The sequence below is a fragment of the Athalia rosae genome, chromosome 1 (assembly GCF_917208135.1).
Source record: "Athalia rosae chromosome 1, iyAthRosa1.1, whole genome shotgun sequence".
NCBI classification, from domain to species: domain Eukaryota; kingdom Metazoa; phylum Arthropoda; class Insecta; order Hymenoptera; family Athaliidae; genus Athalia; species Athalia rosae.
Window position 1 is genome coordinate 19,131,702 of NC_064026.1, and position 14,214 is coordinate 19,145,915.

General features: G+C 36.5%; 4 protein-coding genes across 9 annotated transcripts; all 4 read right to left on the reverse strand.

The window, feature by feature from the left end:
* Positions 1-43: 43 nt before the first annotated feature.
* LOC125500360 lies at positions 44-1,817 on the reverse strand. The gene is made up of 5 exons (XM_048653076.1): positions 1,652-1,817; positions 1,397-1,545; positions 1,133-1,310; positions 733-1,048; positions 44-469 (listed from the first exon to the last, which is right to left on the reverse strand). Exons 1-5 carry the CDS (start codon positions 1,813-1,815, stop codon positions 167-169), a joined length of 1,110 nt encoding a protein of 369 aa, XP_048509033.1. The 5' UTR covers positions 1,816-1,817; the 3' UTR covers positions 44-166.
* A 128-nt stretch (positions 1,818-1,945) lies between these two features.
* On the reverse strand, positions 1,946-4,558 carry LOC125500365. Its single transcript, XM_048653124.1, has 2 exons — positions 2,272-4,558; positions 1,946-2,188 (listed from the first exon to the last, which is right to left on the reverse strand). The coding sequence occupies exons 1-2, from the start codon at positions 2,650-2,652 to the stop codon at positions 1,946-1,948; spliced, it is 624 nt and encodes a 207-aa protein (XP_048509081.1). The 5' UTR covers positions 2,653-4,558.
* On the reverse strand, positions 2,679-4,344 carry LOC105685141 (armadillo repeat-containing protein 3). Its single transcript, XM_025747115.2, has 6 exons — positions 4,324-4,344; positions 3,987-4,249; positions 3,542-3,869; positions 3,244-3,411; positions 2,967-3,167; positions 2,679-2,852 (listed from the first exon to the last, which is right to left on the reverse strand). The coding sequence occupies exons 1-6, from the start codon at positions 4,342-4,344 to the stop codon at positions 2,679-2,681; spliced, it is 1,155 nt and encodes a 384-aa protein (XP_025602900.2).
* A 140-nt stretch (positions 4,559-4,698) lies between the features above and the next one.
* On the reverse strand, positions 4,699-13,149 carry LOC105685252 (cholinesterase). Of its 6 annotated transcripts, none has more exons than XM_048652809.1 (15): positions 12,968-13,144; positions 12,691-12,764; positions 12,409-12,512; positions 11,121-12,299; positions 9,943-10,232; positions 9,704-9,833; positions 9,465-9,618; positions 9,202-9,379; positions 8,711-9,117; positions 8,440-8,630; positions 8,174-8,360; positions 7,979-8,084; positions 7,703-7,898; positions 7,495-7,610; positions 4,699-6,787 (listed from the first exon to the last, which is right to left on the reverse strand). In XM_048652809.1, exons 4-15 carry the CDS (start codon positions 11,373-11,375, stop codon positions 6,412-6,414), a joined length of 2,586 nt encoding a protein of 861 aa, XP_048508766.1. In that variant the 5' UTR covers positions 11,376-12,299; positions 12,409-12,512; positions 12,691-12,764; positions 12,968-13,144; the 3' UTR covers positions 4,699-6,411. The 6 variants fall into 6 exon arrangements, with proteins under 6 accessions (XP_048508766.1, XP_048508757.1, XP_048508764.1 ...); XM_048652800.1 differs by having other exon boundaries at positions 12,389-12,512; XM_048652807.1 differs by having other exon boundaries at positions 12,671-12,764.
* Positions 13,150-14,214: the final 1,065 nt, after the last annotated feature.

Here is a 14,214-nt window from a genome sequence, read left to right on the forward strand (position 1 = left end):
TCGAATATCATCATTTAAAGTTTAAAAAATGTTTGCGAACCGAAGTCTTGTTGATTGAACAGATTTTGAATATTTATTGTTAACTATATCTATACGAAATAAAGTTTCACATTATAAAATAGCATCGGGTCCTACCTTTGATGCAGTGTACGATAATTTTCACTGTTCAAAAGTAAGATCGGTAGCTGCAATACTGATCCGCTTCCTTGGTCTCCAATGGTATCAGTTTACCAGGCTCATATATCAGATCCACTATGTAATTTGGCCGCAGTAACTTCGTAGGGTAGATGGATGATGTGTGTTTGGTAATAGAAACAGACTCCTTTATTGGATTTTCAAAAGATTGGTGGCCATTGCCGGAAGAAATCCTCCTATCGAAGAATCTCGACGATGATATGTGGTGTTTGCCGGTATCAGCGTCACGATTAGCAAAGCTGTTGAGGGACTCTTGATCGTTTTGCGCCTCAATCTAGCACCCATGATGAAAATGAAAATTGAATGGTACCTTTGAGCTTGCGATTATATTCGTGATTGTCCCGATGAATTATTTGTCGCAGTTAAGTTCACCAATCCTTTCGCAAGTGTGTATATTTAATTCTTTATTTATTAAATACAGAACACTGAGAGTTGATCGGAACATACTAAATATACGATATAGATAACAGATTGGATACCTTACAGGAAAAAGGAAAGTGCAATAAGCTTCAAACTAAACGAACTAAAAATTCCTACCTCAGGTAGAGCTATTTCGATCCATGTTTTGCCATATCCTCCACGCACTAGCGCAGCGGGAAGACATATTGTATCTGCAATAACTTTGAACAGTAAAGCTCTTTCCAAATAAGACCCAACACGTAATTGTCCTAATGGGATGATGTTCGTTCCAAGATCATGTTTAATTTCATTCAGATGTAATTCAAGTTGGTGATCTATACACTTGGTAGTTGGATCAGGTCCAGATAGTTGATGTGCTACAAATTCACCGAGCATTTTCGCTCGGGACTTAACATATTGAAAATTCACAAGCCCCAATTGTTGCTGGTCATAACTAAAGATGAAAAATTATTGAAATTACGATGCAAGTTCATGACTGCAAATACTACAAGTATGTGGTTGCAGTGGAAGTACTTACACATCTTTAGACTCCTTTGCAATTACCATGCATTTAAAGCGTTTCACCAACTCGCATAAGAAAGGATCAAAATCCAATTTCTCATGTTGTTCCGACCTTATTGCTTTTGTCACATCCGGGCCGTATGCAGAAAATATATTGTTCTTAGCAGCTATTTTTGGAACTGTGGCATTTCTTTCTGCAAATATGTAATTGTAAATGGTTTGGTTCGAGATAACTAATCATGGTATAATTTGAAAACGGATGACCATTATTCGCAATCACCTAATTCACCCTCTGATTTGCTGTAGTCTTCTTTGACTTCCTGATTTCCATTTGCCAAAGGACGAGACTGATTGTGAGCCAGATTACAAATGTATATCGTTTGTGCAGGATCCATATTCATAGTGAACAGTTGGTCCAGAATAGGGAATCTGTAAGACATTGTGGGTCTAGATTTGGAGGATTTGGAAATGCGAACTTGAACTACCAAAAATGAAATTAGCAAGCTCTTGAAATAAATTTTACTCATCAACTTACGGGTAGATACTTTTTTGGATTACATAAAAACCGTTCTTTGTAATGTCATTCAAAGACAAACACCCAGTCAAAGCGAATTTCGCTGGTAGGTATGAGCGAAACAATGCTTTAATGCATGCTTCCCAGGAAGGAGCAACGCTTGAAGGCAACCGATGTTTCAGCATGCTGCAATAAATCCGAAAAGCTTTGATAATAAAACAATTAAGTACCTACTATTCTACTATTTTGCTGTTAATCGTTCCATAAAGCTGTGGGGTGGATCAAATGTTATATAGTAATGCTATGCAGTGTTTACTACTCCAAGGATCCGGAAAGGATAAGTTGTGCGGCCATAACTTGATCGGAACATAATTGCATCATCAATCGAGCTGCCGCATTTCTGACTGGGACAGGTTCAGAATCTAGTAATAAATTATATAATTTCTGCGGCCCATCGATGCGTGAAAAAAATTCCCTCGCCTCTTTTTCAACACAATATATTGATAATACGTCACAACAATTGACTTTGCATTCGGCTAGACTTGAATTGGTATCGGGCTGCAAGAGAAGTTGTTAATTCAAAATCATATCTGGACTGGAAAGAAATGAATTATGAATCAGAATATTTTGAAAACACTCACTGCAATCGGTGTGCAGAGAACATCTATGAATTCGGCACTGATGATCTTCTCCCTGAAATCAGGATAACTACCAATAGCGCGAAGACATTGCAAAGCTGTAACTTGCATTTCGACTGAAATATTTTCGGTTGGTTTTTTGATCATCCGTAATAAATGAATCTGCAATAACGTATCAACATACCATGACATTGATACATAACGATTGGCAATATAATGCGCAATTACCTGCCCTTCAATTTGAAATAAATTAAAACAATTCCGGCGATCAGAGAACAATAGTTCTGCCAGGCAGTAGATAGCTGCGTGTCTCACAATTGGTTTTAAATTCTCATTTTTTACAGAACCTTGATAGACGATTTTAGTTAAAGGTAAATGAAACATTATCTGACTAGATGATAAGCATCACTTTATTGCTTACCAATTATGCTTGGGATAGGATTTGATGAAGTTATTTCTTCAGCTGCGGGACCATATTGCACCATCTTGGCAATACCATAATAACTTGAACGAGCAACTTCGAGATTCAGAGGTTCGCACATTAAATTGAACAATTGGGGAATTATGCCTCGTTTGTGCAACTCCTAAAATTAAAATTTCGGAGTTATCAATATGGAGTTGTAATAAACCTACTCATATTGGAATGATTATTATAGCTATTGTAACTTTTTTGAAACAGTAAATAGAAAATTTCTTACTTTTCTGCCATGTATCGAGTTTGCTAGTTGAACGATAACATTGAGGATATCTAATGCCAGTTTTTTATCACAACTCTCCATATAATTCAGAAGCTTGTGAATCCCGTCTGTGCTACAGAGCGAATCTACTGTCTTTTGATTATCGCATGCCAATGAGAGAATTTCTAATACTTTTTGATGCAGATCTTCGAATTCGACATTCTAGGGAATACAAATTCTATAGATGACTTCAATAAAATATTAAACACATACTCTTCATCTCAGTAACAAATCTTACATCTAGGATATTTAGCAATGCTTCAGGACCTCGGGATAAACGGAATAATTTTTGGATGTTCTCATCCTTACACCTTGCAACTAGGAAGTTAATTACCTCCAGTGTTAGTAATTGAATGACTGGATATGGTTGTTTCAGCAGTTCTTGTATTGATGAAAAATCGAAATTCTAGATCAATAGAAAATCACAGACCATCAGAATATGATTTAGAACTTGGAGTGAAAACAATTTCACCACTTCAAATTCTTTTCAGGGCTTAAATTCTACGACAAATCATTCGAGCCTAAATTTTGCAAACCTCTGTTTTGATTATCCGTTGTGCCGCTATCGGGTCTCTCAATAAGTTATGTATGATTTCAATCGAATTCTTTTTAACATCAGGATCAGCGGATTTAATTCGTTCAAATAAGAAATCGAAATTATTGCCACAATTCTCTAATAACTGAGCAACCCCAAACATATCTTTTGACAACTCTGCCAATATCAAACTAACGAACTCGTGGATAAAAATATCCGTATCATTTACTAGGACATTTTTGAAATGTGAAACGTAACATTGTGAGCCCAGCAGAAAGTTACGAACATCGTTCAGTACGGCCATTTCTGCCAATAACTTTGTAGCAAATCTAAATTGAGAAGATTTATAATGCTTATCAAATCACGCCCTGAATTATTTGCGAGTTAACTGCAGTCACTGCTTTGTAGCAGAATTTTATTTTATATTGCAATGTAATCTTCTAAACCTCCGAATGAATATCTCTTCATGTATTATCAAGGGGATGACAAGCGATACGACGTTGAGATCATGGAGGATTCCAAGATTTTCAATTCCTTTTGATCCGAATTTTGATAGTGCTACTATCGCAGCGATTACAGCTTGATCTTCTCCACTTTTTAATAAAAGAATCGCCGATCTTGGATCTTTAATCTCAATACTCAGAGGACCGAATCTGGTCTTGGTTAATACGCCATGATCGTCTCTTTCCTTGCCCGTAGTCTTACATTTCTGTGAACAATTAGATTTAAAAATCTCCTTTATAAAAAGCGTCAGACAATTTGAGAAAGAGAATTAAATCTTACATCAGCACGCTTTTTCACCATCCTGCAGGGTTTGGCATGAATATCTCATGCCTCACTTCGATGATTCACATTCCCCTAACTATTTTCCAAATTGAAATTCACTGTACACTCAAAAGTAAAGATATAATATTACAACGATAAATATAAAGTATATTACGTAGGCCAGCATATTTAAAATATTGATGTATGAATCGACGGTGAAGGCGTTTTCGCAAGACATTGACATTGACTCCTTTTTTTTAACAAACGAAATATTGATTCATAACTTTTGTTTTCTGGAAATTTCGTTTGATAATCATCAATAATTTCCGGAAACTCTTTCACAATCCATGAAAATCCGTTGTTTCCTTCAGGCGAACTTAAAAAAGTATAATATTGCGTAAAAATTTGTATTTATTCACATGCTTTGATTTTGCACAACCAGTCATGTATGTATATGATTAATGTTATAGTATGATACATTTCACATGGTTTGTTACGAAAATCAATTCTATGTTATCAAATGAACAGAAGTCGTTATATTCGGCTAGCAGCTCATGTCAGACTTATGAAGAGGTGCTTTTCTAATAGTGGTTAAGCAAAATGTAATCGGTAAATCTAAAATAAAACAGTTAACACGACGAAAAAAAATCTTAAAAACATTATCTTCATTGATAAATATATTATATAAATATATTGTATAAAATATATAATAAAATTGTATTTGTATATATAGTATCCTGGCGAGAAGTACAAGTTCGCAATTATACTTAATTTTTTTTCGTGAAATAATTTCTTGCAGTTTTGAGTGTTGCCCACAGTTAATGAATTACATAAGTTAAATGAATTTCCTCGTTACGGAGAGAATTAATTGTGCTTGTTGTTTTATTCTAAAATCTAGAATATTCAAAATCTGATTGAGGTAATTTACGAATGAACTGTAATTATAATAAATGATCGATCACTTTTATTACCTACAATGATAATGTTCGTGAGTTATTTGTGCGAATTATTAATCTAATGATCATTAACGCCCCTTGTTATTTAGTGACAGGTGTATGATTATCCATACCCATAGAACTATTTCGTGCACATACATATGTATCGATACACTTATACATTGTTGAAAGATATAGTATTTCTTGTAAACGAAAAATATGATTCAAAACGATATTAGTGAGTATAAAATTACCTGCCTTTCTTCTTAAGCAAGAAAACTTGACACGGTATCAAAAATGTGTATGGTGATGAGTTATTTGAAAGTTTTTAAGCTTATATACATAGCATGCTTTTGAATGCATGACCTCGGGTGTAATTCTAGAAACTTACATGTATTACGCATTCACCAAACCTTCAGCAGCAGTTATACGTGAATGATTCTTTGTACTTAATAGTTGTGATAGAAATAAACACAGTACCGACAAAAGTCTCAACATTCCTTAGGATAATCTAATAATATTCAACTTAAAATAATTTTCAAACTTTTTTGTTTCATTGGACGGACATACACATACACATATGCGTGCTAATCATATAATTTCCCTAGTATGAGCGTGTTGATCGAAGAATAAAAAAAAAAGAAAAAAAAAAAGAAACAACTCACCACAATTTATTTCTAACGAATATCCGCTAGTACGTACGTTACACCAATAAATTCAATTTCCGCTGGAATTGCGACACGATTTTTCTCATCTAGATAAATCTGTCGAGGCACTACTAGTACGAGTTTTCTTATATCTAAATGGTCCGGGTGAAATGTTTAGGGATTCCTCACACAAAATTTGTTACTAATCATTACCAGTTCTTCAAATTTGGCAGTTCTCTCTTGCAGCATCAACAAATCTATCTTAAGGCACATGGGTTGTCTTCGACAGTTACTATATTATACCTGAATACCCTGTTAATAAAAGAGTATCTAAAAATATGTTGTACGTGTACTAGATTTGAATGGAATTCTCATATATGAAATAAAAAATTATTTGCGCACATGGTTTTCATCATCATGCTTCATTAGTATAAAATGAAAGTCCATTTGTAACATACTATTTCCAGCAGTGTGACAATTAGCAACAATTGGTCAAATTGTTTTAAAAAAAATTTACAATACGCTCAAACTGCTGTTTGTGGAACACCTTGGACCAAATGAGTCTTGCTTTTACTTTTGGGCAAAGAAGTTTGACTCCGAGTTTTACTCAATTTTGGATGCCCATTAGGTGAACTTGTGACAAAACCTTCTGTCTGCATATCTCTCAGGGAAACATTAGAGTTAGTCCTCAAGGATGGAGTCGAACTGAATTTTCGATTGTGAGCTAGACGCTCTTGAAGTTTGCTTTCGTTTTGACGCGGTACTCGGGATTTTGCTGTAGGTGCGTCTCTGTACTCATAGACATTTTCTTTTGAAGCTTGGGTCAAGTTTTCTATTCCTTCCGAATGAGTATCATCACGTATCATCAAGACGTCTCCGCTGTAGTAGTGATCAGATTGTCTGGGCATAAAAAAAATGTAAAGAATTATATCCAATCGCCAATATTACAAAGAGTGCATTATGAATTAGTGTATTTAATTTTTATAGACATTATTATTAGATTAGTATGTGCTAATTGCGGTTATTCGCGGTTCATAGGAAAAAGTCACATTTGGTGATTAAATACCTGGTCAAGATTTCAGATACCACAAAAAACAAATAAAACTTCCAAAGACCAATTAAAAGTGTGCATACCACACAAATTATTTAGCAATGTGCTGATAAAACCACCAAGCAATGTGAAACATACCTGCGCATGTTCTAGCTGCCTTCACTTTGCTAAGCATGTAGATAGATGGATAACAAATGTTAGTACAGTATGTATTTGTGTTTGATTCACAAAAACCGTAAACGGTGATAATTAGAATCAAAGTATCTTACTGATTTCTATCGATGTAAATATTATATTATAGCAATTTGAATTAAATATTTCAGGTCACCAAAAGATCGAAGTAAATTTAATAATATTACAGCCAATTTGTTCATTCTTTGACAAAAAACTCATCTGAATTTAGTTGATGAAGTCAAACTGAACCGAACATGTTTGGGGTTGTTACAAAAAGACCATAGTAAGATTCCAGAACCATTACTCACATGCACTACCGATCCCCATAACAGGAACTCATCATAAGTAGTTCATGGATTTGGTTCTGTTTACCTTTGCTTACCTTTTGGCATTTCGCCACAGCATACAACAAATCACAGAAAGTACAATTAGGAGCAAGCAGGCTGTGGACATCGACCAAAACGCAATTTGTAAAGGCTGTTTGGGTTCCCACCAGTACTGAAATATTAGGGAATGTTGGTTTGAAAATTACACAGACTAATAAGGTTTATATCGTGGAACAATGTAATATTATAGTAACAAAAAAGTACCTCGGTTACTGGTGGATACGTGGGAACCAGACGACCGATAACAGTAGGCAAGTACATAGACCAAAAGGCACTCTCAGTTTGACGATAGTTTATCAAAATTGAACTGTTGAATGTTGTGTTAATATTAAGATAACGCAACTGGCCTTGTCTAGCCATGTCAAAATGCAATCCAACTATTTGTGATGGCGTAGGATTTCTAGAATTAGACCAATAGGTAGATTAATTATTTCTTGGATAAGATTGCTTTTGACAATTACCAATAATGTCTATACATACCCAAATCTCGCAAAGTTAGAATACGCTTTCATAAAAAAGTGACTCATGTTACGATCATTGTCCGTCCACGTACGCCTATCCAATTTCGAATTTTTGGGAAAAAATTCTGAAATTAAAAATGCATAAGATTCTGTTCTCATACTTTAACTGATTGGTGTACTTTTTTTAATAGTGAGCGGTGTAGAAAATACATACCGACATCCATAAATGGTGCACCAGATAACATTAGATGTTCTATATCATGCGGAACACGTCTCCAAAATGGATATCGCAAAGCTTCAATCGTTGTATTTAGCACGTATATATAGACGGGAACATTTTGCTCCACCAAAAGTTTGACCATCTTATCCATAGGTGCGACATAGTGGAAATCTGATAATAACTGTAACGTCAAACAATTCAATTATACAACACTCTTCTACATGTTTCGACTTTGTCACGCTGAATGGAAAAATACTCACATTTATATATTGATCTCGAATATACGTAACGTTGTTCGGGTCGGGCCAGTAGGTGTACATATATTTGATAGCTTCATAAACACCCAACGGATTTAATGTGTAGTTATAGCGAAGTACCAGTTCTCTCACTTTTTGATCAAAAATGTCCGGGTCTATTATATACTGATTTCTCGCTAATGTTGCATTGTTAACTATAATGCGTACGAAATGAGGAATTATTAGGACCATGTTTTCGACGATTTCATGAATAAACTATAGTGTCTGAACTCACAAATCATAAACGCTGCTTCTTGCGTTGTAACACTAGTCATATAAGCCAAGTCCTTTCTGAATTTACGGTTTTTAATACTGTCTTCTGGCATTTCTGTGAAAAAATGCCAATCCGAAGCCCTCCAGTCCTCGTACCAATTATCTCTTGGTACGGTGAAGTTATGATCCAAGACTGGGCCCCAAGGAAACATTCCAACATGTGGTTTGAATTCCGAGTTACTCAAATCAATGGCACCACGGCTGTCCTTCAAACATTGGACCAATTTCCAGCTGCTTTCAATCGGGCAACCCACTAACTCACCGTAAACTCTCGAAGTGTTTTGAGCACGATACTTGTCTGGAATTATCGCCCAGTCAGCCAGAGCTGACCCAGACTGTGCTATTACCTTTGCAACCAGGTCTCTTGTTCTGTTGACAATTTGTAGCAAAAATCATGTGTTAGATCAATTAGTCCTGATTAAAGACGTTTGAGTGAAAAAATTTGCCAGGTACCGTGGGGCCACCATCAGAAGACCTGCACTGGCCGCTCCAGCTCCAGGACCAAAGAGTGTGATGCTTTCCGGATCTCCATTAAAATAAAGAATGTTATCATACACCCATCTCAAGGCTAATGCCTGATCTAATACTCCGTAATTTCCAGGACTATTTTCATCTCCCGTACTAAGGAATCCTGTATCAAAATTAATGAAATTAGCTTCATGTGATGAATTGAGCAATCGGATTTATTGCCTGGGCAATACAAGAATTGTCCTTACCAAGCACCCCAAGGCGGTAATTCAGCGATACAACTACAACGTCATAGAATCCTGCCAAGATATGAGCGGGAAATAAGTTACTTGCTCCGTGAACGAACTCCCCACCATGAATGTAAACCATAACAGAATATCGTTTAGCCATTCCAGACTCTATCTGCAGCAAAAGTGAAATTTGTATTGGGAGAATTTGTAATACACAATCATATTCACGCAAGATTTACATGTCTATCTTTACTTACATTGGGCGTAAAAATATTGAGATAAAGGCAATCTTCATCAACATCAGGAATTCCTTTTAGGACACCAGTGTACCTAGATGGCTGAGGACAAGCTGGTCCCCAATCTACTGCTTGCAGAAGTTGCCATCCTCTGTATAATTATAAGGAACCATTAAGAATCATCTAGCCTTTGAGCAGTTTTTAAAAATACAAATTCACACCAATCTAGGTTTAATAGAACGCCATATGGTGAAACTCACCTATGTGGTCTAGGAGGTTTGAAGCGTCCTTCTTTGGTTGGAGGAGTTGCGTATGGTATTCCCAAGAAGACATTGATATTCGAGGTGACTCGTTCCACCGGTACGCTCCACGGTCTGTGTCTGGCTTCGGGGTGGTCGTATAAGTATACTTTAAAACCTTGAACTTGACCATAATTGGTTGTAACAAAGACATCTCGATCCAACGTTCTTGAATCTGCTCTTTCTTTGCCTTGAAGATCTTCTCGCCAACCCCCTAGCACACCTGGTAGTGGTATTCGGGGTGTCGTGTCCTGAGATGAATAACATAAAATGATCAATGGTAATAGTATATGAAAATATTTGACAACAATTTTGATTCATTTTATTGAATCATTTTCATAATTAAAGTATATCGAAGTTTGAACTCATTTATTATTCCCTTGAAAAAAATTTCAATGATAAACAGTTGTTTATCTCCAACTGATATGCAACAGGTTTCATCACTTTACAATTGCCTGTACAGAAGAATGCATGTATCATAGCTATAATAAGCAACATCCACTCTCTCATTTCCTGTACCGTTTTTATATCTACCAACATACAGGTATTTCACTATACTCATATCTCATAACAAATGTACCTGCTAAAACTAAAAATAGGTAGATTGCGATAAATTGAATTCTTTCTTCAGTGTCTGTTACCATTATTATGAAGTTGTTAAAAAAAAAAATCAAATAAGTATATCTTATCTTTCGTTTTAAAAAATTCCATTTAATAAAGTCGACAAAGTTTACGCAATACATAAGCAATCACAAATATTTGCGTATTTAAATTTTGGATTCTGCGTCTTTTGGCGCGCAATTGATTCTTTCGACGATTTTAGTCTCGATTTTAGTTTTAAAAAAAAAATCGCATTTGCGGAATAGTATCGCAGTATTACAGTTTCTGATTCAATCATTGTTCATTTAAAAAAAAAGAAAAAAAAAATGATAGAATGCATAGAGTTATGTGGCGTTCATCTCATTGATCTTTGTATAAACAATGAAACCTTGTGGCGATCGCATATATTGTTAGGTAGCAAACGAAATAGATGAATCGTCTATTTAAATACGATGAAGAAATGCTCGGAAAATCAAACATTGAAGAACATCATCGAAGTTGGTTTGATTACATTACAAAGCTGCAAAATTGGGCCTCACCCCGAAACGAAAGCGATCTTCAGGGGCCCGCGTTGGGCCTCTGTAAAGAGGGTCCAGGTAGTTTGGTTGTTGTCCGTACCTTCTGCCATTGTAAAAGTAAGTCTGATAATCCCTTGCGTTTTGTGGTATCCAGGGGGGAATCTCCCTGTATGGACTATTCGGTAGATTTTGCTCCTGAGCCAATACGGAAATGGTAAAAAACACTATGCACAAGTAAACTTGGTTCGTGTAGGCGTGTGCTCGACACACGGCCATCTTTAAACGTAGTACCTTGTTGGAAAAAAGTTCACTACCAAGTTTCCCAATCACTACCACACCTGGATACAGGTAGGCAAGTAGGAACTTTCGCTTTATCTGCCGTAGCTGGAAATATCCACATACACTGTTTATATTTATCCTCACTGCTTATTCCGTCATAAAGGGAAAAGTTCAGTTTCTTCCCGGAAAGTTTTACTACTCGCTGCACTTGTATTGTTATAGTTTATCGAATTATTCGTGATTAGATGCTGATCAGTCGTTGATCGATCTAACGTTTTGAGATTAAGTAATATGGAATCTTGACGTTTCTGTTAGAGTCATTTTTTTTCTCACTATAACATTTTCTCAATCCAGAAGACACAAGACGATTTTTGAACTGGATTTTTAATGAACTCTTCTATCGACATTTCTTCACAGTTTTACTCTCATCAAACTTAGTAACAACTGCTGATTGTCGGAGACACGCGATTGCAATTAATCAATCTAAAGTATAACAATTCTTCTAAAAACTGTGCAGGTTTATCTGAAGTTTTTTGAATGAACGATCGAACGCTACAGTTTAGACCAAACTTTTTCCAATCGTTCACACGATATCAGAACACAAGTACTTCTTTTGCAGGTTCTCAGACAACTGAGAATTTCACTGATTGTGAGCTTCAATCCAGGAAGAATTATTCATCGGTCGATCACTTATCTCTTCTGATTCATCACCAATTTACTATAGACGCGCATCGTGCGTGCGTAGTTCATATCAGATGTTGACGATAACGTCTAGCACACAATTTTACCACACCGTTGTTACAATGCTGAAGGTATGCTTGGTTTTAGTTTTGAAACGGTACCATGGAGACCCGCACCGTATAGCAGAGGCAACGTAGACTGGGGATTGGGCAACGCCCCAGCTAGCGTATTAAGTCAACTCTACAAGAATTTAGGATCAGTTAATCTTCAATTATTAAATTAAACAACGGACGAACTTAATCCAACGCAGTCTTGACCAACTACTTTACCTATTATACACTATATTCACCGTAACACAACACGCTGTCCTCATCTTTTATCACCGATGGTGATCGTTCGCCAATTCAAACTTACTGAGAAGTGAACGGCCTGTAGTTTATCGTTGACTCAAACCTGCAAACCAAAAGGCTTTCGCTGATTCGAAGCAAACTCTACAACGTCACTACTCATCGACGACCCCATTGGTCGCCCACGCTATTATGAATGATATCTGAATCATACTTTTACGGCGGAGTCGAGACCGCGTGTTGCACTTAATAATACTAATTCACCTATGTATGTACACACGTACTCCTATACAGCATTCCATGATTCGCCAACGGTCTCAGTACCGCAATAATTTTTCTTTTTTCCTCACAGTAGCACCTGGAAAACATCGAAAATACAAAATCAATATCAATACTTACAACGAACCAAATTTTCAGGATATTTTTTCATATTTCAAAAAATTGAGAAGAAGCTGACTGTATAGCACATGTATCTACGAGTGATTTCATACGTGTAAAAGACGATTCATGCGAATAGATCAATATTGAATGTGTGTACGTAACGTAGAGCGTAGTACTCACTTTCACTACACGTAAGAACACGTGCGAGCATGCGCTATTTGACAAGGTATCCCTTTCACATACATATGTCTAAAGTGCATTTGCACTGTAGCTGCACCAAGGCGTATGACCTAGTATCATTATGCTTACACAGCGTAAGTTATTCGAGGTAAAGACGATGAGAATCTACTACGACGACGAAAAACAACGCCGCACTTCAGCTAGTATAAGTTGAATGACTTTATCATCCTGCAGTAACTTGATTGCAGACTTTGTAAATCAACGTATAATCAGCCAACGTCACTGGATGCGTGAAGGGTACGATTATACCTCTCGATATATTGACTTCGATCACAGGTGCGGTTCGCTAAAAATGAAATAGTATAGGTGAGCGAGTGAATAGAGACAAAATAGTTATCTGTTTACTTATCCACGTGTACGTACGTACGTGTTTCGGTGAAAATGGCACGTGTGCATGGGCAGAGAAAAAGTCATGCGGCGTCATACCAAGTCCGTGATCTGTTTACAGCTTACATGCTTACATTTTTAACTCGAGATAACCAACGAGCTTTATCATCGTCTCTGAGATAAGATTATTGACACAGGAGCCCTACAACAGATAGAGGAAATGCAATATAGATATACCAAGTTATTCGGATATGTTAATAAACTTTATCAGCGTGTTTGCAGTGGTGGGTGAGACAATATTTACACAAATATCTGATCTATAATATTCGTATTTCTCGGATAGAGATGGGAAAAAATTGCAAATTTATTCGTATTAATTTTTTTTTCTAAAATTATTTATCCCGAAGGAAACATATGAAGTGAGCATCGGACCAGGTGCATTGCGAATTATTGGTGCCGTTGTAGCCGAACGAATAAAATTAGTTAAGCGCGTGGGCAGACTCAAAAAATCTTTTCACGAATATCGAAATCCTTTGAAACGAGTTTACTGTAGTGTGAAAACGTCTTGCAGCTGCTTCGGAAGAAGCGTGCCTAAACTAAGAGCAGATTGCACATATCTATACGTTGGGTTTCGATATATTATATCGCACACAACTAACAAAGGTCCAGCGGGCCAAAAAATATCTTTACAAAGTGAGGAAGGACAGCTACCACTCCGGTGGCTACTCACGTGGCTGCAGCTATACCGTAGGTATACCATACCTACCGCTACACATATCCAAGCATCGAAGTCTCCGAGAAATTTCTATATCTATAAAAGGTCCTCTTCCTGCCGCCTGCAGCGCAGATGGTTCTTCCTT